Source organism: Armigeres subalbatus, chromosome 3 (assembly GCF_024139115.2).
Source record: "Armigeres subalbatus isolate Guangzhou_Male chromosome 3, GZ_Asu_2, whole genome shotgun sequence".
Taxonomy (NCBI): Eukaryota; Metazoa; Arthropoda; class Insecta; order Diptera; family Culicidae; genus Armigeres; species Armigeres subalbatus.
In genome coordinates, this window is record NC_085141.1 from 348,639,756 (window position 1) to 348,664,251 (window position 24,496).

Sequence of the window (24,496 nt, forward strand, 5' to 3'; positions counted from 1 at the left end):
GTCGCGAACATTATTTGCATGCATCAAACGTTTGATTTTCAGGTTGAGAACAGATAAAAAAGAGGTAAGTCTTCCTTAGTGCGGTATTGTGCCGGCCCTGAGATCCCCAAGAGGTGAGCTGGCTCGGGACGTACGGACGTCCATGCCACAGACGCATGGGCGTCGTAGGTAGGAACAAAACACGATTAATGTATTTTAATATTGTTTTTTCATGATTATATTTATAATAATAAACATCCGCTACTTAAACATTCAATGTTTTGAAATTAAACCATGTTCTAATGAAAATGGCGAACAAGTAAGACGTATAAACAATGCTATTTAACAATTCAATGCTGCTGGGCTAAATAGATGCTTTAATTTGTATGTTTCACCGGCATCGTATTTTATATATGATAGATAATCGAAATCAAGCGAGACATACGATAAATTTTGGAAAATTCAGTCGGTAAATTATGAAAACAGATGTAAACATACAGAGAAAACGACAAACGTTAGGAATGACATAATTCAAATTTAGTATGCCTTTAACTTAAATTTGTTTTAAAGTTCGATTATTGTCTCAGGTCTATCATTAAGAGTAATATTATTGAATCCAACCATTCACAGTCAAATTTTAAAAGTACAAGGTGCATGTTAAGGTACCGAACATAAAAACAGCTTTTCATCCCCGTAGAGCACTTCTGATTGAATATTGAAAAGATAGCTTAAAATCGTAATTTCATAATTAAATTTGGATTGAACTCCACGATCTGTTACCATAAGGAATACAATTGGATGATTTCCATGAGGCGAGTAAAAATAAACTTTTTTAAGAGTTCGGCAGCTTATTTAATGATATCTTGGTGAGTTTAAACGTTTCAACCAAATTTGTTCCTACGGGGACTGAGTCTTCAAATATAAAATGACATCTTAAAATGTATCTGTGTGCTGCTCTTTTATTAATATTATTATTAATGAGTGTCCTGAGCTTATAAGCTACCTATACATCGACATTTAAATAAAGTTATACTTAATTTGAAATATGCCATTCCCAACATTTGTCGTTTTCTCTGTACGTTTACATCTATTTTCAATATTTACCGACTGAATTTTCCCGAATTTATCGTATGTCTCGCTCGATTTCGATTATCTATCATATATAAGACACGATGCCGGTGAAATCCATATCTTAAAGCATCTATTTTGCCCAGCAGCATTGAATTGTTGAATAGCAATATTCTTACCTCTCACTTGTTCGCCATTTTGACCAAAACATGGTTTAATTTCAAAACATTGATTGTTTATGTAGCGGATGTTTATTATTATAAATATAATCATGAAAAAACAATATTAAAATACATTAATCGTGTTTATAATAAGAAATTTCATAGAAAAACATTTGCTGTACGCTCAATTTTGTCACATCTAATAGGCGTATTTTGAGATTATTTTCAAATAAATGAACTTTAGAGAAAAAAAATCAACCATTTTATGTAGGCATACATTGAAGGAAGGGATGAATATTGAAATGCATTAAAAACAACCGAGCCAACAATTAAATTTCCTTTGGAATTTTCGAATATATTCATCTAATCCATGCTGTACGCTCAATTTTGAGAGTGACTGTATATCTTAAGAAGCATTAAGAGGAAGCATAAAGATGATATTCGAAAAAAAAAATTGCACGGGTAAGCATACGAAGAAGATTTTGAAAAAAATAAAAATTCTAGAAGCATTTTAATTAAAAACGGTTAGCAGGGTGGGGTCGGGAATATCTTATACTGTGTATAAAGTGCAATATTACTAAATAAAATTTTTAATCGAAATGATGTGGTTATTATACAATATAAGAATTTTCGACCCCGTACTACTAACCATTTATAATTAAATTGCTTCTAGAATTTTTAAAAAGAGTTTCAAAATTTTCTACGTATGCTTCCCCGTGCATTTCTTTTCGAATATCATCTTTTCTGTTTCTTCCTCTTCATGCAACATTAGACTGCCAATATATGTATTGGCGATTAAAGGTTGCATGAAGAAGAAGAAGTCGAAGGATGATATTAGAAAAATATTGCACGGGGAAGCATACGGAAATTTTTTTAAAACTCTTCTCAAAAAATTCAGCGACAATCTTTATCTAGTAACTTAAATATCTTTTTTTTTTCGACTGAAGGAAAATGTGTATGTATGGATAACCAAAGCGTTTCAAAGTCGCAGTGCACATTCGGAAATGTTGCCTCGCTCTCCTGCAACAACACAACATTCGCAGTAAATAACGCAAAGAAGCGTATCTTTTGGAATAGGTTTCAAATGTACAGGGTTGTTCCGGGGATCCTGAAATATTTTCCGCGCCGACCAAAATCAAATTCGCGTCATTTTGAATTAAATTGAAAACACAACATTTCAATCCTAGATCGCTCTATGAGAAAAAAAAATATATTGAAAATATTGAAAATTTATAATGACAGTGGAGAGCCTAATTATGTATGAATTGGTTTAAGAGTGCCGTGAAACGTTTTTATTTGAATGTTATTTAAACAAAAGGTGAATTAGAAATGTACTTATTATTAGTTAGTGATCGATTAAGTTTTTGTAGTGGAAACCAGATCTGGGAAAAGAAAATGAGTTCGCTGGAAGAGAATATGCCGGATGTCATAAGGGATGTTCTACATCGGCCTTTTTCAAATTGAACCATGGAAGATAATCTACACCTTGTAAACAGAGAAGTGCCCCGACCGAAGATGGGAAGCCTCAAGACAACGTGTTTAAGAAAAGGGAAGGAGGTAATTAGAAACTTTAACACTAGTGCATATGATGCGAAGTGGCTATGTGGATCGGAGGAGTTGCAAAAGCTCTATTGCTGGCCATGCTTACTTTTTCACAAACCCAGTGAGAAATCTATGTGGAGAGAAAGTGAAAGTTTGTTTCTTGTCCAGGCGTGTTTCTCCAGTAAGCGGATCGTCCAGTCGACGAAATTTAGTTTTGCTTTGTGTGGAAGGCAAAACGATCGGCCGGTCACCGTAATTTTGTTCTGTTTTGCGCGGGTGAGTGAATAAATCAGAAAGTGAAAGTTTCAGACAGCGAGAGTATTATTTCCCATCCCATAGATCGCATCACTTACCGAAGTGAATCCAGATAAATTATCCTTTGCAACTAAAACGATATCCTATCCCAAGACAATCGTGGAGATGCAGAGGTATACCGTAAGGACGTGGCCCAGTGAGAAATCTATGTGGAGTAGGAATGGATATAACGATCTCAATCATTTATCCACCGCCATAAAAGTGCACTCAGCTACTAGGGATCACATCGATAACGCGATGGCATCCCGGATAAAAATTTACAGTAACTTGTATGACATAACCCATTGAAATACAACAGATTGTGTGACAAACAATACAAACTATTGTATGCTTATTGTAAAATGTTCACGGTTGTGAAAGATCTTTATTGTACGTCCATTAAAATAACAATATATTTAAATGTTACCGATTCATTCTATTATATTTTTATTGTTCGCTTATGTTTAGTATTGCTCATCCAAAAACTAAACAAATTTTAAAAGTATTCGGTTTGGATGATCTGGAAATCCGTCTAATGTAATTGTATTAATATAATTTTGGAATATTTCATGGATTTATTATATTGATGAAATAACAATTGAAAACAATAAAATTACAATAGCTTTGCTTATTAATTGAATAAAAATGTTATACCGATTCTCAAGTATATATTTTAATATTGCAGGTCTAGGAATGTTATGCAATTTAAAAAAATTTAATTAAAAAAAAATGAAAGAGAACAAAAACTTTTGATTATCATTTTACTCGGAGAATGGCTGAATTCATTTGAGCGTGTACAGTTTTGTTTATAATTAGTGAAGAGATGAAAATAATGAAACTGTATGGTGCAGAAAGTGTCTTTTCCATTATTATCTATGCGGGTCGTCGCTGGAACGTCGCTGGACCGTCGCGTCGCTCAACCAGCGAGCGCTTTCCAGTTTGGTGCTGTAGCGACGCATTGAATTTGCCTGCGTCGCTTGAGCACTTACTGGAAAGGGTCGCCAGCGACCAGCGACGTTTCAGTCGAGCGACGTAGTTGAGACAAGTTCATACATGTTCTTGATTTTATCTGCATCGACAATACAGTTTCTGCTGCTAGGCAAGCGTTAGATCACTATACGGCTTCTGTACCGTGGTAAGTATTTAAAGTGTTAGTGCGCGTTAGAGCATCATTACTGGGAGCGAGTATTTTGATCAGTGCTGTCATTTTAGATTAGTCACTCTTTTTCGCATCGGTCACTATTTTTGGTTATCATTTTGGTGGCTGCATTCCGTATCGGTGACGTTCGACGTTTGATAGTTCATCAAATAGCAAATTTGGTCACCTGTCAGCGGCGCTACTGTTTTAGCAGCGCGTTTAGTAGCGACCGGTAAAGTGTCAAGTAATGATACTGCGCTGACAAACGGTTTATACTCACCACCGGTAATCGTAATCTTAGGGCCGATGCCCACGAAGCGTTTTTTCAACGCTGCGTGCACGTGGCGTTGAAAAAACGCAGGTGTGCATCGGAAAAAAGCGATAACGCAGCGTCGCCGCACCAATGCACACCTGCGTTTTTTTCAACGCCACGTGCACGCAGCGGCCCTTAGGGTGCGGCCAGAGTAGACGCAAAGTGCGATGCGAAGCGTAGCGTCCATACGATTTGATAGCTCCTTAAGCCCCAAACGCAATACAACGGAACGGCGACGGAAACGGAAAACTTGACAGGAAATATATGGGCTAACTGTCAAATTTGCCGTTTCCGTCGCCGTTCCGTTGTATTGCGTTTGGGGCTTTATTTTTGATTGTTATTCCCTTGCGTGCAATTTTCGCGCGGCGTCGCGTAGACGCGTCTACTCTGGCAGGCACCTTATACTACACGGATAACCTCGTAAACTCATTAAAGGGTAAATTTTCACCCATTTTGGGGAATAAGTGGATCTACTCATTTAATGAGTAAACCACGATTTACTCATTAATGAGTAAACGCAATATATGTCAAAAAATGTTGCATTTTTACCCATTTTTATGAATTGATTTTTGTTGAAAGTGGGTAAAAAACTCTGGGAATGGATAATAATAAAAATGGGATTTGTTGCAGTTTTAATGAAGAGTACGACAAATAAAATGCTCAAGCTTATTTATTTATTTCATGATGATGGTGTGTAATCAAATAATACAATGAATAATGATATTTTCTTAAATCCAGCCAGCCCTCATCGTGGTGTGGTTGAAGATCCATCGGTTTCGATCCTGCTAAAACAAAAAACAAACTAGATTTTATTGACATTCAATTGAAATCGATTCGAATTACTTACGTTTGGGCTTCTTCATGGTTTCCGATTATAATCCGCTCACAAACATCTTTGAAACTACTGCAACTCCGCAACACGCAATTGGCAGTTAATATTGATACGCAAATTTACAAGACTTTTTTCACCCATTTATGGGTTTACAAATAAACATTTTTAAAGTCGGTCGACATTCTCAAAATGGGTGTTTTTTCACCCACTTCAAGTTGTCAAATTTTCCCCACTTTATGGCTCGATGCCCACGTAGCGCAGAGTGCACGTGGTGTCAAGAAGACGCAGGTGTGCACCACGAAAAAGCAGTAACGCAGCGTCACCACGCCGATGCACACCAGCGTTATTTTAACGCTGCGTACACGTGGCGTTGAAAAACCGCTACGTGGGCATCGGCCCTATGAGAGCTCAATACAAGATCCAAAAATGGTTAAATTTTTACTCATTAATGAGTTTACGCAGTTATCCGTGTACATACAAAAGTTCAATGTACATAATGAACGCAGTGGTTCATCCCGAACAAATAATAAGTAAAAATTTTATCTTCATAATTAGGTTCTACAGTACAGCATGACGTCACGAATGAATTCGGTCCTCGTCAAATGAACTTTTTTGACAGTTCAGTAGTACTTTCCACTGACTCCGACGAAGACTCCGACAAGATTCGAGTTCGTGATTGGTTGGCTGCCCCCGAGTCCAACGCGAAGTACTACTAATCTGTCATCAGTTTGAGGTTAGATACAGACGCTGCAGAACCTAATACCTGATGACATACCTGATAACATGTATCCTTGTTCCTTCACAGAAATGAAGCTTATGATAAATAAAATACTGCTGCCTGCTGTTCACTGATTCAAGATCGTTCAGTGGCTACCATTGGCCAATCTTACCAAAGGGATATAATAAGAACTGATGCAGGTAATTTTTTCTTTTCTTCTCGACGTACTTCTAATAAAACTGACATTCTTTAATAATTTACATTTTTCACAGGTTTATGCACCCGTAGCCAAGTAACAGCAATGCGAGTTAAAATGAGTTAAAATCAAGTTTTTACTGAATTAAAATTAATCTGAAAATAAAAAAAAATGTAAAACATTTAATTGTATTGTATTTTTATTGTAATATTGGAGTATAATGTATTCTAAATCTTGTTGTATTTATATTGTAAAACAATAGAAACAGTAATTGAAAACATTTAAAAAACAATGTTTGCTATTGTTTTGTCGCTCGAAATCATCCCATTGAAGAACCGTAAAATCAATTGTTTTTCTCCAAATTTTTCATGGAAATTTTTCGATTTTTTTATTGTAAAGATACATAACAACCCCCCTTTTTAATTGTAAAAGTCCCATTTACCATTCATTTTATCGTGGAAAACCATAATTTCTCATGTGATTTTATTGTTAAAATTCCATTATATTCAATGGTAAAAATAATGTGTTAAATGGTGTTGTAACAATAAAATTTATGATATTTTACTAATATTTTTTATCCGGGATTGCAGACCTTTGGGAAAAATCGAATTGACGAAGCGATTGACCATGGCCGTGAAGTACAGCGAAGTAACCATAATATTTTGGTAAAAAAGAATCGGCACGGTATGACCAAATTAATTGAAATAGTATGTTTCCTGTCGACTCATGGGCTTAGCTTCCGGGGGCATGAAGAACACGACCAATCGTCTAACCGTGGCAATTATCGAAATTTGTGTTCTTTTCTCGCGATCCATGACGTAAATTTCAATGACTTCGTAACCAAAAATCCAGTTTTCACTGGTGCTTCTGCTAGTCTAAGAACACTTTCCTCACGCTCACTACATTCATTGCCAAGCACATGTGCTCAACTTAGTGCTTCTGCATGCATGTAGTAATAATCCTCAAACCAGAAAATTTTTCTCTACGTTATCTTCGTTGGCGTCATTTTTCTCACAAAGTCCAAAAAGGAATTGCGAGTTGACTAAGTTCATGCAAAAAAAAATACCCAACGTTTGCAAAGTGAAATGGTCTTATAACTCACGTATGGTTAACGTCGTTGAACAACATTATTCGGAAATTGTTTCATGTTTGGGAGAAATGTACCTAGGAGAGATAGTTTGGGATGGCGAAACATCTACTATGGCCAGAGGTCTTCACGGTTTTCTACTGGATTTTGAAACGGTACTATATCTCAAGATATTTTCTGAAATATTTAGCTTTACGGATGTACTGTACCGCACTTTGCAATCAAAGGACCTAGATTTTGTTGCTTGCATTAAGAGTGTTTCGAATTAACCGGCGTTTCAGACAACCGTCGTAACGAGTACACGAAGTTCTATAAAACTTATTGCGTTCAACTTGATAACGTGATGAAACAAATAGATATTCGCTTCAAAGATCTCCACAACTTTAGCTATTCAGCTCCAAATTCGAGTTGTATGATAAAACATTTCCCAAAGATTTGGTTGATATTTTTTGTACTCGGTTTGAGTATACTGACAAGCTCAAACTTATTAATGAACTGAAAGTGGTGTATTCCAAAGACGATTTCAAAGATAAAAATGTTTCCGAAATCGTGTCGTTTATCAATGATACAGGTTTGAAAGATGTGTTTTCAGAAGTGTTCAAGCTTGGAATGCAAATTTTGTGTCTTCCAAGTACCACTGTTTCGGTGGAAAGGAGCTTCTCTGTTATGAGAAGAATCAAGTCTTATTTGAGAAGCACGATGGGAGAGGATAGGCTGAAGTGGCTAATGATAATGTCTGTTGAACAAAAGCTTTTGCAAGAGATGCAGAAACGTGAGAAATTTTACGATACGGTGATTGACACGTATGCCAAACGTTGTGATAGGAGAATACCATTGATGTATAAATAAACATTGACAATTATTTGAAATGCACTAAATAAACTACTCAAGAAATACTGTTTACGTCATAATCAGTTGTACGAGAAGTAAGTGCACATGTAACAGAAACGGGCAAGCGATTGTTAACTATTGTACGTCTTTCAGTTCCATCTAAATATTCATATTGACCGTACAAAAAAAGAAATAGCGTCGCTGAATCTCTGGTTCATTAAAATAATCGTACTTAGAAAGTATTTCTTTCTGATATCTAATATATGATGGCCTTTTCAGTTTTGTTATAAACTTTAGCCATCTCAGGGCAACGAGATCTATTGAAATAGAAAAAAGATGTTAGTTGCTCTGACATAATTGAATGTACGTGACACTATAGCTTTTTTATATATCGCGGCCACATGTATGACGAACCCGTAATGCTGGGTAGACAACTTTTCGTGGTGTGTTACGGGGTAAGATCTACCATGATCATATTGCCAGCTACAGGCAAATCCTGACCCAACGAAAACCTTTCCTCAATTTCAAATTCTGTCTTCTTCTCCTTCTTATTGGCATTACATCCCCACACTGGGACAGAGCCGCCTCACAGCTTAGTGTTCATTAAGCACTTCCACAGTTATTAACTGCGAGGTTTCTAAGCCAAGTTACCATTTTTGCATTCGTATATCATGAGGCTAACACGATGATACTTTTATGCCCAGGGAAGTCGAGACAATTTCCAATCCGAAAATTGCCTAGACCGGCACCGGGAATCGAACCCAGCCACCCTCAGCATGGTCTTGCTTTGTAGCCGCGCATCTTACCGCACGGCTAAGGAGGGCCCCAAATTCTGTAGTGCTTATGAATTGGCGGTAAGTCACTAAATAAATGTTACACCAAGCTTTCCTTTCAACTTCCTAGATGCTCCCCGGCCGTATTACTGGTAATGTCGTGGGAGAAAGCAACAACAATCAAAATCTTTTTGGAGCGTTCAAAAAAAAATTCAAGCTCTCGCATTTTTGTCAGCTGTAAAAATAGCTGATGCCTTTAAAAATATCAAGTCATCGAACCCACCGGAACACGATTTTTCACATATGTCGAAGAATGTTATGTGAAAGGTACAATCAGGTCAGTATACCAGAACGTGAAGGATAGAATTCGACAAACAATCAACCAAATCGGAGCTTGGGATGGTCGTTTGAATCGTGTGGTAGGACGCAACACGAGTATAATCGGCATAATCAAAGGCATAATCACCTTAACGTTTTCACTTCCTGTAATTTACCCTTGTTTGAAACTTGAGCATTTTTTTTTCAACGGAAATTTCGAACCGACTATTTGTTGAACGCCTTGATAGCAAAGTTTTTAATAACTTTTCCTGTAATCTACCTTTCTTTATTGCATATGCAGATCTTCGACTTTTAGCTTTTCATGTAATGATTACCCATGACGTAAAAAGGCTTAACATTAGATTAAAGGGCAAGCGGGAATTCAAATAAGCAAGTTATTTTTTTAGTTCTGTCAAAACGGCCTGGTTTGTGTTATACTGCATGATTATCTCATGTAATTTTTGGCGAATGGACATTATGTCAAACGACTTTTAATTTAGTATTGCATATGAATTATGCCAAACAGCAATTAATTTGGCACCGTATGTAAATTATGCCAAATGGCCTTTATGCCCAACGGCCATAAAAATTATGCCAAATGGCCCTTATGCCAAACATGGTTCCGCCGTGCAACTATACCAACTGGGATCTGAAGACAGCGTACGAATCGGCGGTGTAGTTCGGGTCCTGCTGTGAATCTTCCGACAATTGAAAAATTTAAGGGTCGTCAAAACAACGATTTGAACGAAATTGTATTCGAAGTGAATGACCAGTTGCTGGCGTCATTACTGATGAAGAGGCTTTCAGAATACTATCATCCCATGGTAATTGCATGGGGGGCTGGGTCGGCCACACTCTACGTAGGGGCGGAAACGAAATCTGTAAGCAAGCATTAGACTGGAACCCAGCGGGACATCGCAGCAGAGGCAGACCCAGAGGCTCATGGCGGCGAAGCCTCAATAAAGAAATAAAAGAAGTCGACCGAAATCTAACCTGGCCGGGCATCGCTCAGGATGGAGATCTTTCAAGTCGGCCCTTTGCACCACCGGAGGTGTACAGGATCCATAAGTAAGTAAGTAAAATGGTAATTGCATTGCAAGCGTCCTGTTCAGCATTGACTGCTGTTGTGGTGAAAACGAAAATTCTGCAAGATGTGAATTGGTCAACTGTATAAGGGCACGAGCAAGAAGGGCAAAACATGTTTCATTTGCAATAAGCTTGAACATTTCGCGACAGAATGTAATCCGAAACAAAAGTAAAGTATTCATTCAAAACCATAGAACAAGGCTTTGTGCGCGATATTGGCTGTTGGTAAAGGAAGCGCAGAAGATTGGTACTTAGATTCAGCTGCTATTTCACACATGACAAGATCCGAAAATAAGTTCACGAAGCAAGTGTTTTCTCATCCAGTCTATACTACAAGCAATCAATGTTTAATGACTTTAGCAAAAAGAAGGACCCATCGGAGTCAAGAAGGTACATGTTCCGGATTTGGCAACAAACCTGCTATCGGTCAGTAAGATTTGCCGAAAGGTGGATGGTCGGTACAGACTCAACTACGTTACACCAGAAACATTGTTGATGGCAATCGAAACGAAAGTCTGGCATGAAGAAACTCGCAGTCATGGCAGATGGTATCGATTTTCGGAAGGACGTTGTTACTCTGTAACTTGTGCCACAGGAAATCAAGCTCGTGATCCGTTTTATTCCAGCACAAATCGAGCTGAAGGATTGTTGGATTTGGCACATATGTACATACCAATCGAGACCAATCAAAAAGCCACGCATCGCTTGGTTAAATCCTGTTGATTTGAAAAACTTTAAGTAGTGAAAATTATTGAGACATTTTAAAAGTAAGACCTTTTCCAGTTTTTGAGATTTTGAGCTGGACGTGGATTGCTGAGGAAATTTTTTACCCTCTGATAAAAACGAAAATTCAATTCCTGTATGTGAGGTCTTTGAAGCTACTCTTGATTTTACGGTAAACCTCCAAGAAAGCCACCATGGCCTATCGGTAATCTACGCAACCTAAAATAGGCTCGCGCTAGAGCTCTCCTAATTAATTATTAATCGTCGTTGTACTATTACTAAAATAAGCTTCTCGATTGCTAGCAATTGTTATTGTCGCAATAACAAGCTACTCTACAAGCGGTATGTGTGTCGTATGCAGCACAATCTTCGACTAAGAGGAACTGAAAGGAACGAAATCGGTCTCCCATCTAAATTATTCCTGGACAACGAAGTTATGCAATTTTTAATGTTAATATAATCATCAGAATTTAAAAAAATCTTAAGTATTAATCAAAAGTACATTATAACGCCAGTGACCAGTGATTGCACCATAGTAACAGCCTATTCAGATAACGTCATTTCTGATAATAAATATCATGATAGGCTATAACGAAGGAATCTTGAAACCAATATAGATGAAATGTGAACCATCTAAAACTTTACTTTGTAGATTATGAGCTTATTAAAAAAGAAATCACGGAAATAAGGAAAAATCTAGACCAACATTTGAAAAGGGCGTAACCGCCAAAATTTATTCCTTCTGATTCTTCGTCCGCATATATAGCTGTTACGCCCTTTTCAAATGTTGGTCTAGAAATGATATGATGAAATTGGAATGCTTTGAAAATCAAAAATCAATCTTTTTGATGAAATGGTTTTTCGTATAATTAGCATGGAATTTTAAAATTTTAACCATCTATATATATAAAACAAAGTTGTAAAAAAAATGAGAGATCATTCTGAAGAATCAATTTATTTTCTAGAAAAAATGTGGATTGAAAACATTGAAAGGCAAATTCCTGCTAAAGCAAGCATCTTCTGAAAAACCCAGATTAATCCACCTAGCGGTGATGGTGCCTTTCTCGACCTTCGTAAAATGTGTGTGCTTGAAAATAGATGAGCTAGTAGCTAGGAGTAAAAAGACAAATTTCTTTGTCCGTTCTATGAAAATCAGATTACGGCAAAGATATTGTAGATCCAGTTGAAAACCGAAAATCATATTTTGTCCCATTCCCGGATGTCGCAACTGCATCGCGAGTGGTGCCCGACTATGGCACAGTTGCGCACTACTTGCGATGCGCTACTCCTACTACTACTCCTACTACTGCACTATACTACTCGCACTACTCCGGAAATGCGAGAAAATGCGATTGTCGCGAGACCTCGGTTCGGTTTTCAGCTTGATCTACAATATGCTAATATTAATAAGAATTTCGACATTTTTATTTCCTTTTCCAATGTTTTTGACGTTCATACCCCTGTTTTATTTTACCCAGTTATATATTTTAAGGATATCACTTTTGGATGTTAGTTGAACTGAAGCTCCGACTGCGGAGGGATATTTGATATTTGATATTTGTTATGATATAAATCTCATGACCGTCTTTCTGCCAAACTCCCGTATGAAGAGGGAGGGAAGTGCATCAGTGTGGAAGCATCCGATAGTTCGTTTTCGGAAAGAAATTATAGCCTTTCGGTACAACTTTGTTGCACAAGAAAGGCAAAAAGAATTTTGGCCATAATTTCTAAGGTAATAGTCCAATCTGGCCAACTTTCAATAGAAAATAATAGAATAGGATTCCGCGTCTAATGCAATTTGTTGAGAGTAAATCGGTTGAGGGTAAGTCCATTAAAAGTCAGCTAGACTTTTTTACTCGCTTTTTTATAACACATAGTATATTTTGGCCATAATTTCTGTGCCCATGTTCCGATCTTCCAAATTTTCAATAGAAAACAATACGACAGGATTCCGCGTCGAATGAAACTTGTTGGAATTAAATCGGTTGAGTTCCAAAAAAGTGAGCTAAACTTTTCGCACTTTTGGTGCGCGCACACACACACAGAAACATCATCTCAGTTCGTCGAGCTGAATCGATTTGTGTACATCACTTTGGGTCTCCAGGCCTTCTGTAAAAGTTTGGTTTTGGAGCGAACATACAACCTTATCGTATAAAAAGGCAAAAATGATGTTTCGGCCATAACTTCCGATCCCATAGTCCCGACCTGGCCAATTTTCAATAGGAAACAATGGGACAGGATTCTGCGGCGAATGCAATGTGTTGCGAGCAAATCGGTTGAGGACAAGTGCCCGAAAAATGAGTGACATTTTTTACGCGATTTTTTCGTATGAATTTGTATTTTGGCCATAACTTTCGATCCCATAGTTCGATCTGGCCAATTTCAAATAGGAAATAATGGGACAGGATTCCGCGTCGAATGCAATTTGTTGCGAGCAAATCGGTTGAGGCTAAGTGCCCGAAAAATGAGTGACATTTTTAAGCGTTTTTTTCGTATGAATTTGTATTTTGGCCATAACTTTCGATCCCATAGTTCGATCTGGCCAATTTCAAATAGGAAATAATGGGACAGGATTCTGCGTCGAATGCAATTTGTTGCGAGCAAATCGGTTGAGGCTAAGTGCCCGAAAAATGAGTGACATTTTTAAGCGTTTTTTTTCGTATGAATTTGTATTTTGGCCATAACTTCTGATCCCATAGTTCGATCTGGCCAATTTCAAATAGGAAACAATAAGACAGGATTCTGCATCGAATGCAACTTGTTGCGAGCAAATCGGTTGAGAATAAGTTCCCGGAAAATGAGTGACATTTTTTACGCGATTTTTTTGTAGGATTTTGTATTTTGGCCATAACTTCTGATCCCATAGTCCGATCTGACCAATTTCAAATAGGAAATAATGGGACAGGATTTTGCGTCGAATGCAACTTGTTACGAGCAAATCCGTTGAGGATAAGTGCCTGAAAAATGAGTGACATTTTTTACTCGATTTTTTCGTATGAATTTGTATTTTGGCCATAACTTCTGATCCCATAGTCCGATACGACCAATTGCAAATAGGAAACAATGGGACAGGACTCTGCGTCGAATGCAACTTGTTGCGAGCAAATCAGTTGAGGATAAGTGCCTGAAAATTAGTGACATTTTTTACGCGATTTTTCGTATGAATTTGTATTTTGGCCATAACTTTTGAGCCCATAGTTCGATCTGGCCAATTTTCAATAGCAACCATGGGACAGGATTCTGCATCGTATGCAACTTATTGCGAGCAAATCGGTTGAGAATAAGTGCCCGAAAAATGAGTGACATTTTTTTACGCGATTTTTTCGTATGAATTTGTATTCTGGCCATAACTTCTGATCCCATAGTCCGATCTGACCAATTGCAAATAGGAAACAATGGGACAGGATTCTGCGACGAATGCAATGTGTTGCGAGCAAATCGGTTGAGGATAAGTGCCCGAAAAATGAGTGACATTTTTTACGCGATTTTTTCGTATGAATTTGTATTTTGGCCATAACTTTCGATCCCGTAGTCCGATCTGGCCAATTTCAAATAGGAAACAATGGAACAGGATGCTGCGTCGAATGCAACTTGTTGCGAGCAAATCGGTTGAGGATAAGTGCCCGAAAAATGAGTGACATTTTGTTGAGTAGTTTTGCACACACACACACACACACATACACACACACACACAGACATCACCTCGATTCGTCGAACTGAGTCGATTGGTATATAACACTATGGGTCTCCGGGCCTTCTATAAATAGTTTGTTTTTGGAGCGATCATATAGCCTTTACCGTATACTTAGTATACGAGAAAGGCAAAAAAACATCACGGTATGCATCCGACATAACAAGCTTTTCTCTATCAGATCTTAAGGGAATTAGATTTTGAGAAAAACGCTTGCATTCTACGGAATTGATAAAACAACGTTTGTTTACTAATATTAAAATTACAGTCTCGATATGGAATTTCGTTTCCTGTGGAAAACCGCATGAAAACCCCTACACTAACAACAGATCCAAAGGCACTTACGTTCTAATCAGATTCTCCCGCTGTTGTGCGGCCTTGGATTTGGCCACCGTCGGATCACTACTGGGGGTCACCGTAGACGATCCCAAGACACTTTTAGAGCCAGTTGCGGGTGCTGCTGCTACTCCTTTTACCGCAGCCTTCGGCTCCCGCTGCTGCTTCCCATTATCTGCCCCACTCATATGCAACGACGGAATCCAATCGGCACTGTCCGTTTCATGTAACTGGGATGGCTTTCCGGAGAGGAAATGCCTACCGCAGACCACTGCCAGGTCCCAGTTCACATTGTTCCTTCCCACGGCTCGGATCCACGCCGTTCTTCGGTCAACCGATGCCTGGCGGTTCTCATCCGAGCGGATCACAGGAAAGCGATAGAACGGAAACTTCGGGCGAAACGTAGTTGACGGACACAGTTTAACACAACACTCGATCATTTTGAATCCCGGATACGCGTTTTCACATGCACTAGAGATTCATTTTAACCAACAAGCACTATTTTTCAAGAAAAAATAAACCTTTCCGACGACGGGATGACGAAACGCGAACCGAAATGCTTGGAGAAAATCTGAAGACTTCTGAAGATGAAGAAAATCGCATCTCTGCATGTGCATGCATGTGTGTGTTTATGCTGTCATAAAACATCGCCAAACACGGGGCGAAATTATTATGCAGGGCTGTACACGCAAGTACACGCTCCTGAACCTACCCAGAAATAGGGTCTCGCCGACATTTCTCACCACCACGAACGCACGGTTCGTGGTTGTAAACAATCCTATATATTGACTTCTCCAAATAAATAAAAGTGTGCGTGACTTCGCTGTACTCCTGTCAATGTATGCTGTCTTCCTCCAAAAGTATTCGTTATATTTTTGCCGCAACTATATTACCACCCACTTTTATTTCATACTAGTCGACCCGGCAGACGTTGTCCTGCATGGTCTGTTCAAATATTACGTAACGCAATAGGGGGTGGGGGGTTGTTTTATTTTTGTTACGATTTGTTACGCAAAATATAGGGGGTGGGGGTCCTTCAAGAAATTGTTACGCGTAACAATGAGAAAAAATATTTATATTTTTCAAAAAATAATTATTGTCTTCAAAATAGCATAAAATACACAAAAAATAATAATTTATTGTATCGTGGTTCAAATTCTACCAAAAACAAGATTTTTCTCAAAAAAAATGTATTTGTTACGCGTTACGCATGGGGGTGGGGGTAGTTCTAAATTTTGTTACAGATTGTTACGAGGGGGTGGGGGGTTCTTAAAAACAACGTTTTTAGCGTTACGTAATATTTGAACAGGCCCTAAGGTAGCCTCACACCTCGGGAATTTGGTCCGCGGATTTTCCCCCATGTATTTTTACATATGCGATGTTTTCGGGAATCAGGCACGGAAAATCGGATTCCCTGTCCCATTCAAAATGCACCGGGATCAAAATCCGGCGGAAAATTTTCCCGAGGTGTAAGCAGGAACTAATAACCTTATTAGTTATTAGTTCCTGGTGTAAGGTAGCCTATAGTAGGCGAAAATGCGCGTTGTGAACTGCCCATGCAAAGTGTCCATACGATTCTTTATGTCAGTTTCTCACGATTTATTCATCTTTAAGGTAGTCTCACACCTCGGGAATTTGGTTCGCGGATTTTTTCCCCATGCATTTTTGCATATGCGATGTTTTCGGAATTTGGACACGGAAAATCAAAATCCCGGCCCCATTTAAAATACACGGGGCTCAAAATCCGCTGGAAAATTTTCCCGAGGTGTGAGGCAGCCTTTACTAATAATTTTTGCATGATGAAATATCATATAAACCCGTCGGAAACTATTGGGGGCAGCAGGGACTATGTCCAAGGGCTTGACGATCCCTCCCCAGGCCATCTGCGAGTTGTGGCGCCTGCCTAGGATGTGGTGGGGTTTGACAGTGGGCCCTGTTAAACTTCTATAAAAAACTGCATGTATCCGCAAGTAGGCTCCGCCAAAGCGACCGTGTGCCGCTCAAAGCGCACAAGCCCAAGTCCTGGTGTTAGGTGGGACGCTAAACAGCCTTGACACGACGGCCCTCCGGCGAGACAGGAGGTTTGCGCAGGCCCAATAAGCCGCCTGGAAAACCAATAATTACGAACAATATAAGAGATAATGCGACTCGATATAATCGGCAAAGACCTAGGCGACGAATAAAGGATCACGATTGTAAGCTTGGAACATGGAACTGCAAGTCGCTAGGTTTCGCAGGTTGCGACAGGATGATCTACGATGAATTACATCCCCGCAACTTCGACGTCGTGGCGCTGCAGGAGATTTGCTGGACAGGACAGAAAGTGTGGAAAAGCGGGCATCGGGCGGCTACCTTCTACCAAAGCTGTGGCACCACCAACGAGCTGGGAACCGGCTTCATAGTGCTGGGTAAGATGCGCCAACGCGTGATTGGGTGGCAGCCAATCAACGCAAGGATGTGCAAGCTGAGGATTAAAGGCCGTTTCTTCAACTATAGCATCATCAACGTGCACTGCCCACACGAAGGGAGACCCGACGACGAGAAAGAAGCGTTCTACGCACAGCTGGAGCAGACATACGATGGATGCCCACTGCGGGACGTCAAAATCGTCATCGGTGACATGAACGCGCAGGTAGGAAGGGAGGAAATGTATAGACCGGTCATCGGACCGGATAGTCTGCACACCGTATCGAATGACAACGGCCAACGATGCATAAACTTCGCAGCCTCCCGCGGAATGGTAGTCCGAAGCACCTTCTTTCCCCGCAAAAATATCCACAAGGCCACATGGAGATCACCTAACCAAGAAACGGAAAACCAAATCGACCACGTTCTAATCGACGGTAAATTCTTCTCCGACATCACGAACGTCCGCACTTAAGCTTAGTATGGAGATCTCAAGTAAAATGGTCAAGGAAAATTTGATCAAATTACCAAAGTAATATTGACGTAATATGACGTAAAGATACAGTAGGCGATAAAAACATTTTTGTCTGTCATTAAACAGGTAAGAAATTGGAAATAAACAACTGCAATTTGTTTTCTAAAAATAATAATCTCTTGAAGCATCTCCTCGCCCGCATCGCCGTTGGTGTTGTAATGTTTGACTAGCCCCGTGGCTGTACCCTCTCAGGATCGGCGAAACTTGGTCGGATTTCCTTACCAAAAATTGTCGTCGTGCATGGGGAACTACATATACCTTCCACCCGGGGTTTTTGTATCGTAGAATGGCTGCGAGGAACCTATCTTCCTCACTCTCCCGCCCCTTGCTGGGATAGTTGTAGCTAGAATTGTTCATCGTGTGTGGTAAATCTTGAGGCTTGATTCTTCCGGCTGCAGTATCAGTAACGATCTTTTACTTTTCAGCCGTGGCGTGTGGTCCAAAATGGCGCCCTTTATGTCCACATGGAAGACTGTTTCGCTATAGGGCCGAAGGCCCCTTCAATGGACGACGAAACGGGTGGCTTCAGAGCCCAATTAGGGCATGATTTTGTGGATGTGTAGAAATGACCAGTTCACATGCTCGTCGATGCCCTCCCGCATAATGAAAAACGACATACCATGCAGTCAAAATTACATATGCGTTATAAGATATATTGTCACTATTCACTTCATTGTTAGCATACACTTTTAAGCTTGATTCACCATACCAACCCTACATCAATACTTACTGTTAATACATAGCATGCTGTCGATGTGTAATTATATAGTTATTCAATTGTACATCTACCAACTGATGTATGGTACATCGAAAATTTTGTTCGAAAAAACGACCAGATTTAAATGTTAATTATACTTAACCGCCCATTACTCATATGGTCGTTTGGCCGTTTACCATCTGAGCTACTGTTGAAACAGTATATGAGACTGTCCATTTATGGTTACCTACTATTAGTGAGACCATCGCTACAATAACACTTATTCTCTTCAATTATAACAGATGCGGTCTACGTATGGTTCATGATTATGCGGGCTCTCATCCCCCCTCGGACCCAGGTCCGAGCTCGATAGCAACTGTCCGGGTTTCACTTGTTTCGACCCGTAGACAATGCGAGAATTCACTATGTAACGTATTAGCTGAAGTTCAGTACAAACAGCGGCTTATGCGTCACTTCCTCAAATAAGGAAGACTGCTGATGCTATTTTGGGATCCGGGCTATGAGACCTTCTTCTAGGGCGAGTCTTTCAATGGCTCAAACACTACGCGAAATCTTGCACCCGAACGGTGAATAAACTTACCTGTTCAAACCCACCGTGCAAACCGAGAGAACTCTTTAGTCTACAGGAATTATAAATTCAAATAGGTTAAATGAGAAAGAGAATAAAAATAAACCTTGAATTCATTTCAATTGAGATGTTAATCAATGCAGAATAAGCTCTTACGGGTATCTACTTGGGACCAATGCACGAATGAAGATAATTAACTTGATTGGTCCAATTTCAGTGTTCACATATTCTCTCCTAGCTACCCTGCCTTCTCTAAACCTAGCTATGTTGCTTATGAGTACTTGCCGGCGCTGAAGGTCCAACGATGGTTGATCGAGACCCCGATAAGAATCGAATTCTGCTGACTCTCACGTTCTCTCCTCTCCGTTTTCTACGCTTTGAACCAGGTTGGACACACCTTACCAAGCTTGACGTTGAAAACCAGCTATGCGAAAAAAATCATCCGTCATCTCACACTACGCCTCGGAAACAAATTCGACGTAACTACCGCGTGTTAAGGCTCAAATTACTGTCATCCAGTCATTGACGAGAAAGACAGCCACGTGCTCGTTCCATCCCCCACCCGAGCAGTACAAGTCAGACAAAAATGGTTGCAGCAACTTGAATGTGACTAAATCTGGTCACATATGTGTTGCAGTAACCTGTGTAAGATGTGTGCTGCTAGGGCAGTAATAAAATCAATTTTTGTTTCAAAACTACAACATCTAATAGCGAAGACACAATTATATCCGGTGGATGCTTCATTTGGTTGTATTTCGCTTTAGTTTTCAAAAAACTGCCTTTTGCAACATTTTTTCCCAAGAGGGGAAATCGACGATTCACTCTCACGCTCTCTGATATAGATGACCGAAAATAATCTTCTTCAGCTAAAATTGTTTGTTGAGAACACACCTTGCAACGTCTCAAACTTCATGATTTCGTGAAACGAACCCAAAAGAGTCTACTTTTAGGTACCTGAGGTGCTGGTCACATTCAGTGGCATTTCAGGAACCTAGTTCCCCCGGTGAAGTGGCCACATTTTGAATTGATCTGAAATCCATCTTGCGACGTCTCAATCTTCATGATTTCGCGAAACGAGCTCAATAGAGTCTAATTTAAGGTGACTGAGTGGTGCTGGTCAGGTTCCATGGCATTCCGGAAACCTGGTTACCTCCTGGAGGAACTTCAAGAGAAACTTCCAGAAGAACTACCAGAGGAACTTCCGAAGGAATCCCCGAAGGAACTTCCGGAGAAATTCCCGAAGAAACTTCCAGAGGAATTCCCGAAGGAACTTCCGAAGGAATTCCCGAAGGAACTTCCGAAGGAATTCCCGAAGGAACTTCCGAAGGAATTCCCGATGGAACTTCTGAAGGAATTTCCGAAGGAACTTCCGAAGGAATTCCCGAAGGAACTTCCCGAGCAATTCCCGAAAGAACTTCCCGGGGAATTCCCGAAGGAACTTCCCGAGGAATTCCCGGAAGAACTTCCAGAGGTAACTTTCGGAGGAATTCCCGAAGAAACTTCCGGAGGATTTCCAGAAGGAACTTCCGGAGGAACTTCCGACGGAGTTCCAGAAGGAATTTCCGACGGAATTCCTGAAGGAACTTCTGAAGGAAATCCCGAAGGAACTTCCGGAGGAATTCCCGAAGGAACTTCCGGAGGAATTCCCGAAGGAACTTCCGGAGGAATTCCGAAGGAACTTCCGGAGGAACTCCCGAAGGAACTTCCGGAGGAATTCACGAAAAAACTTCCGGAGGAATTTCCGAAGAAACTTCCGGAGGAGTTCCCGAAGAAACTTCCAAGGGAATTCCCGAAGGTACTTCCGGAGGAATTCCCGAAGGAAATTCCGGAGAAATTCCAGAAGAAACTTCCGGAGGAATTCCCGAAGGAACTTCTGGAAGAATACCCGAAGGAACTTCCGGAGGAATTCCTGGAGAAACTTCCGGAGGAACTTAAGGGGGAATCCTGGAGGAACTTTCGGAAGATTTCCTGGGGGAACTTCTGGAGGAATTTCTGGAGGAACTTCCGAAGGAATTCCTGGAGGAACTTCCGGAGGAATTCCTGGAGGAACTTCCGGAGGAATTCCTGGAGGAACTTCCGGAGGAATTCCTGGAGGAACTTCCGGAGGAATTCCTGGAGGAACTTCGGGAGGAATTCCGGAGGAACTTCGGAGAAATTTCTGGAGGAACTTCCGGAGGAATTCCTAGAGGAACTTCCGGAGGAATTCCTAGAGGAACTTCCGGAGGAATTCCTAGAGGAACTTTCGGAGGAATTCCTAGAGGAACTTCCGGGGGAATTCCTGGAGGAACTTCCGGAGCAATTCCTGGAGGAACTTCCGGAGGAATTCCTGGAGGAACTTCGGAGGAATTCCTGGAGGAACTTCGGAGGAATTCCTGGAGGAACTTCCGGAGGAATTCCTGGAGGAACTTCCGGAGGAATTCCTGGAGGAACTTCCGGAAGAATTCCTGGAGGAACTTCCGGAGGAATTCCTGGAGGAACTTCCGGAGGAATTCCTGGAGGAACTTCCGGAGGAATTCCTGGAGGAACTTCCGGAGGAATTCCTGGAGGAACTTCCGGAGGAATTCCTGGAGGAACTTCCGGAGGAATTCCTGGAGGAACTTCCGGAGGAATTCCTGGAGGAACTTCCGGAGGAATTCCTGGAGGAACTTCCGGAGGAATATCTGGAGGAACTTCCGGAGGAACTTCCGGAGGAATTCCCAGAGGAACTCCCGGAGGAAGTTCCGGAGGAATTCCTGGAGAAACTTTCAGAGGAATTCCACCGTAAGTTCCATCTTTAATTTCTTCGAATTTTTTTTCAGCAATTACTTCGGAGGTGTCTTCAGAAATTCGTCCGGAAGAATTTTTTCGGAAGTACTTTTAGTAGTTCCTTGGAAAATTCCTTCAGGAGCTCTACAGGAATTCCTTGGAAAGCTTCTTTTGGCATTTCTCGAGAAAGTTATTTCAGAACTTAATCCAGGAACTCCTAGGGAAGAAAATGGATTCCTTTAGGAATTCTTCCAGGAGATCAACCAAGAGTTCTTTCGAAGGTTCTACAAGGAATTCCTCGGAAAGTTTATCCAAGAATTCACCCAAAAGTTCCTGCAGAAATTCCTCTAGAAGTGTTTTCAAGAATTCCTCGGGAAGTTCCTTCAATAATTCCTCGGGATGTTTCTCCAGGAATTCCTCCAGAAATTTCAAAAGCAATTCTTCAGAATTCTTCCAGGAACTCCTCGGAAAGTTCAGGAACTACTTAGGAAGCTCCTTCAATAGTTTTTCCTGAAGACCTACCAGAAATTCTTTGTGAGTTTCTTTGGGAACTGCTAGAGTAGTTCCTTCAATAATTTCTAGCAGCAAAATACGAACCGATGTTGTTGCTGTTACTCAAATGTGAACGATTTCAGGTATATGTAGAAGTAACAGAAACCTACATGCCACATGTGTGCTGCACGGGTAAGGAATTTCTTCCAGAAAATCCTTAAAGTATTCCTCAACAAAACTTCCGGGAATTCCGCCGGAAATTCCTATAGATATTCTATTGCGAATTCAACTGGGAATTCTTACACAGAAGTTGACCAAAAATTCCTTCAAGCACTTCTCAAGAATTACCACAACAATTCCCCCTTAAAATTGGTTCTGAGATTTTTTGGTAGAAAACCCTAAAGGTAGCCTCACACCTCGGGAATTTGGTCCGCGGATTTTTGCCCCATGTATTTTTGCATATGCGATGTTTTCGGAATTTGGGCACGGAAAATCAAAATCCCGGCCCCATTTAAAATACACGGGGCCCAAAATCCGGCGAAAAACTTTCCCGAGGTGTGAGGCTGCCTTAAGGAAATTCCTCTGGAAATTCATCCGGTTCTTCAGGAACTTCAGAAAATTTGCGTTGCGCAAGCTTTCAGGATCTTCGGAAATTCAAAAATTCTTCAGATACTTCAAAAAATTTCCTCGAAAAATCCTTCGGAAATTGGAAATGCCACCAGAAACTGTTTAAGAAATTCCCACAAAACTGTTTTGTATAAAAATCCCTACTAGACTTTTTTAAATTTCTAATGCTGTTTCCCCTTCAATCAAAATCCCTCAAAAAATTCTTAAGGATTTATCTCTGGGAAAAGTATTCAGGAATTTCCTAGAATATCCTAAAAAAGTACCTCCGGAAATTCTTCCTGGAGTTCTGTGTTTTTTCTACCACGAACTCTTCTAGGAATTCTTCCACAAAATTCTCCCAGAAAAACCACCAGGAACATCCACTGAAATCACTTCTACATATTCTCTTGGGAATTTCTTCAAAAATTCATCTGAACATTCGTTTTGAAATTCTACAGAAATGCTTCTAGGTTTTCTCCAGAAACAGTTCCGACAAATTGCTTTTTCGAGTAGAATTCACGATGGAATTTTCGTTGGAAAATCCGAACCAATTCCTGAAATATGCCAATCAACTTTCAGGAAATAATCGTGAAAAATCCTGGAAGAGTGTTGAAAATCAGGGAAAATTCGCAAAGGCATTCCAAAGACAATTGAAACTAAGCTCAGCTCGTCGCGTGGTAACGATCAAGTAAAGATTGCGCAGGGTGTGAGTCTGCACTGTTAAATTTAATAAGCCGCCAAATGGGGTTGCTGTAGCTGAATAGCCGTCGTGTGTAAATAGGCGCTTTCCGGAACAATTCAACGGTGTCTGATTTAGATGATAACGATATGTTTATAATTTTGCGATAATAGTTGGCATATTTGACAAGGTGAATGCTGGTCATGGCGTACAATGCGTATATTGTGTACTTGAAAAATAAGAATAAACCTATATAAATATGCCCTTAGCTTCCGTCCTTCCTTGGCCGTGACCAATGACCATGAGGGGTTTATTTATCTTCGCATGTGCTAATCAGATCAAGCATATTGAGGTTCACCCAGCAAGTGCGGCCTGTTCGCCTGATCATCGTCCGAATTCTTGCGAAAATTGTGAACTATAGCTCTTCGAGAATTCAGCGGGTTGGCGCCCGTCTTGCTAGCTAGCATTTAAAAATATAAAGAAACGAACAATTTATCAACCAGATAATACGGACGGAACAATCACAGAAACCACAGTGACGATTAGGGACCAGTTATTAGAAGATCGGTACGTACAACTGCAAATCGCTTAATTTCATAATGTGGAAAGCACATTTGCTGATGTACTGAAGGAATGCGGATTCGTCATCGTACCACTGCAG

The 24,496-nt window shown here is 40.2% G+C and overlaps 1 protein-coding gene across 2 annotated transcripts in view; it reads right to left on the reverse strand.

Annotated features, from left to right (window-relative positions):
• The window catches only part of LOC134226001 (zinc finger protein 791-like), a 64,553-nt gene extending 48,879 nt beyond the window's left edge, over nucleotides 1–15,674 (reverse strand). For both annotated transcript variants that reach the window (XM_062706504.1, XM_062706503.1), the window contains exon 1: nucleotides 15,096–15,674. In XM_062706504.1, coding sequence (XP_062562488.1) covers nucleotides 15,096–15,526 — 431 coding nt within the window. In that variant the 5' untranslated portion in view covers nucleotides 15,527–15,674. The remainder of the gene's footprint in view (nucleotides 1–15,095) is intronic.
• Between the last annotated feature and the right edge of the window lie 8,822 nt (nucleotides 15,675–24,496).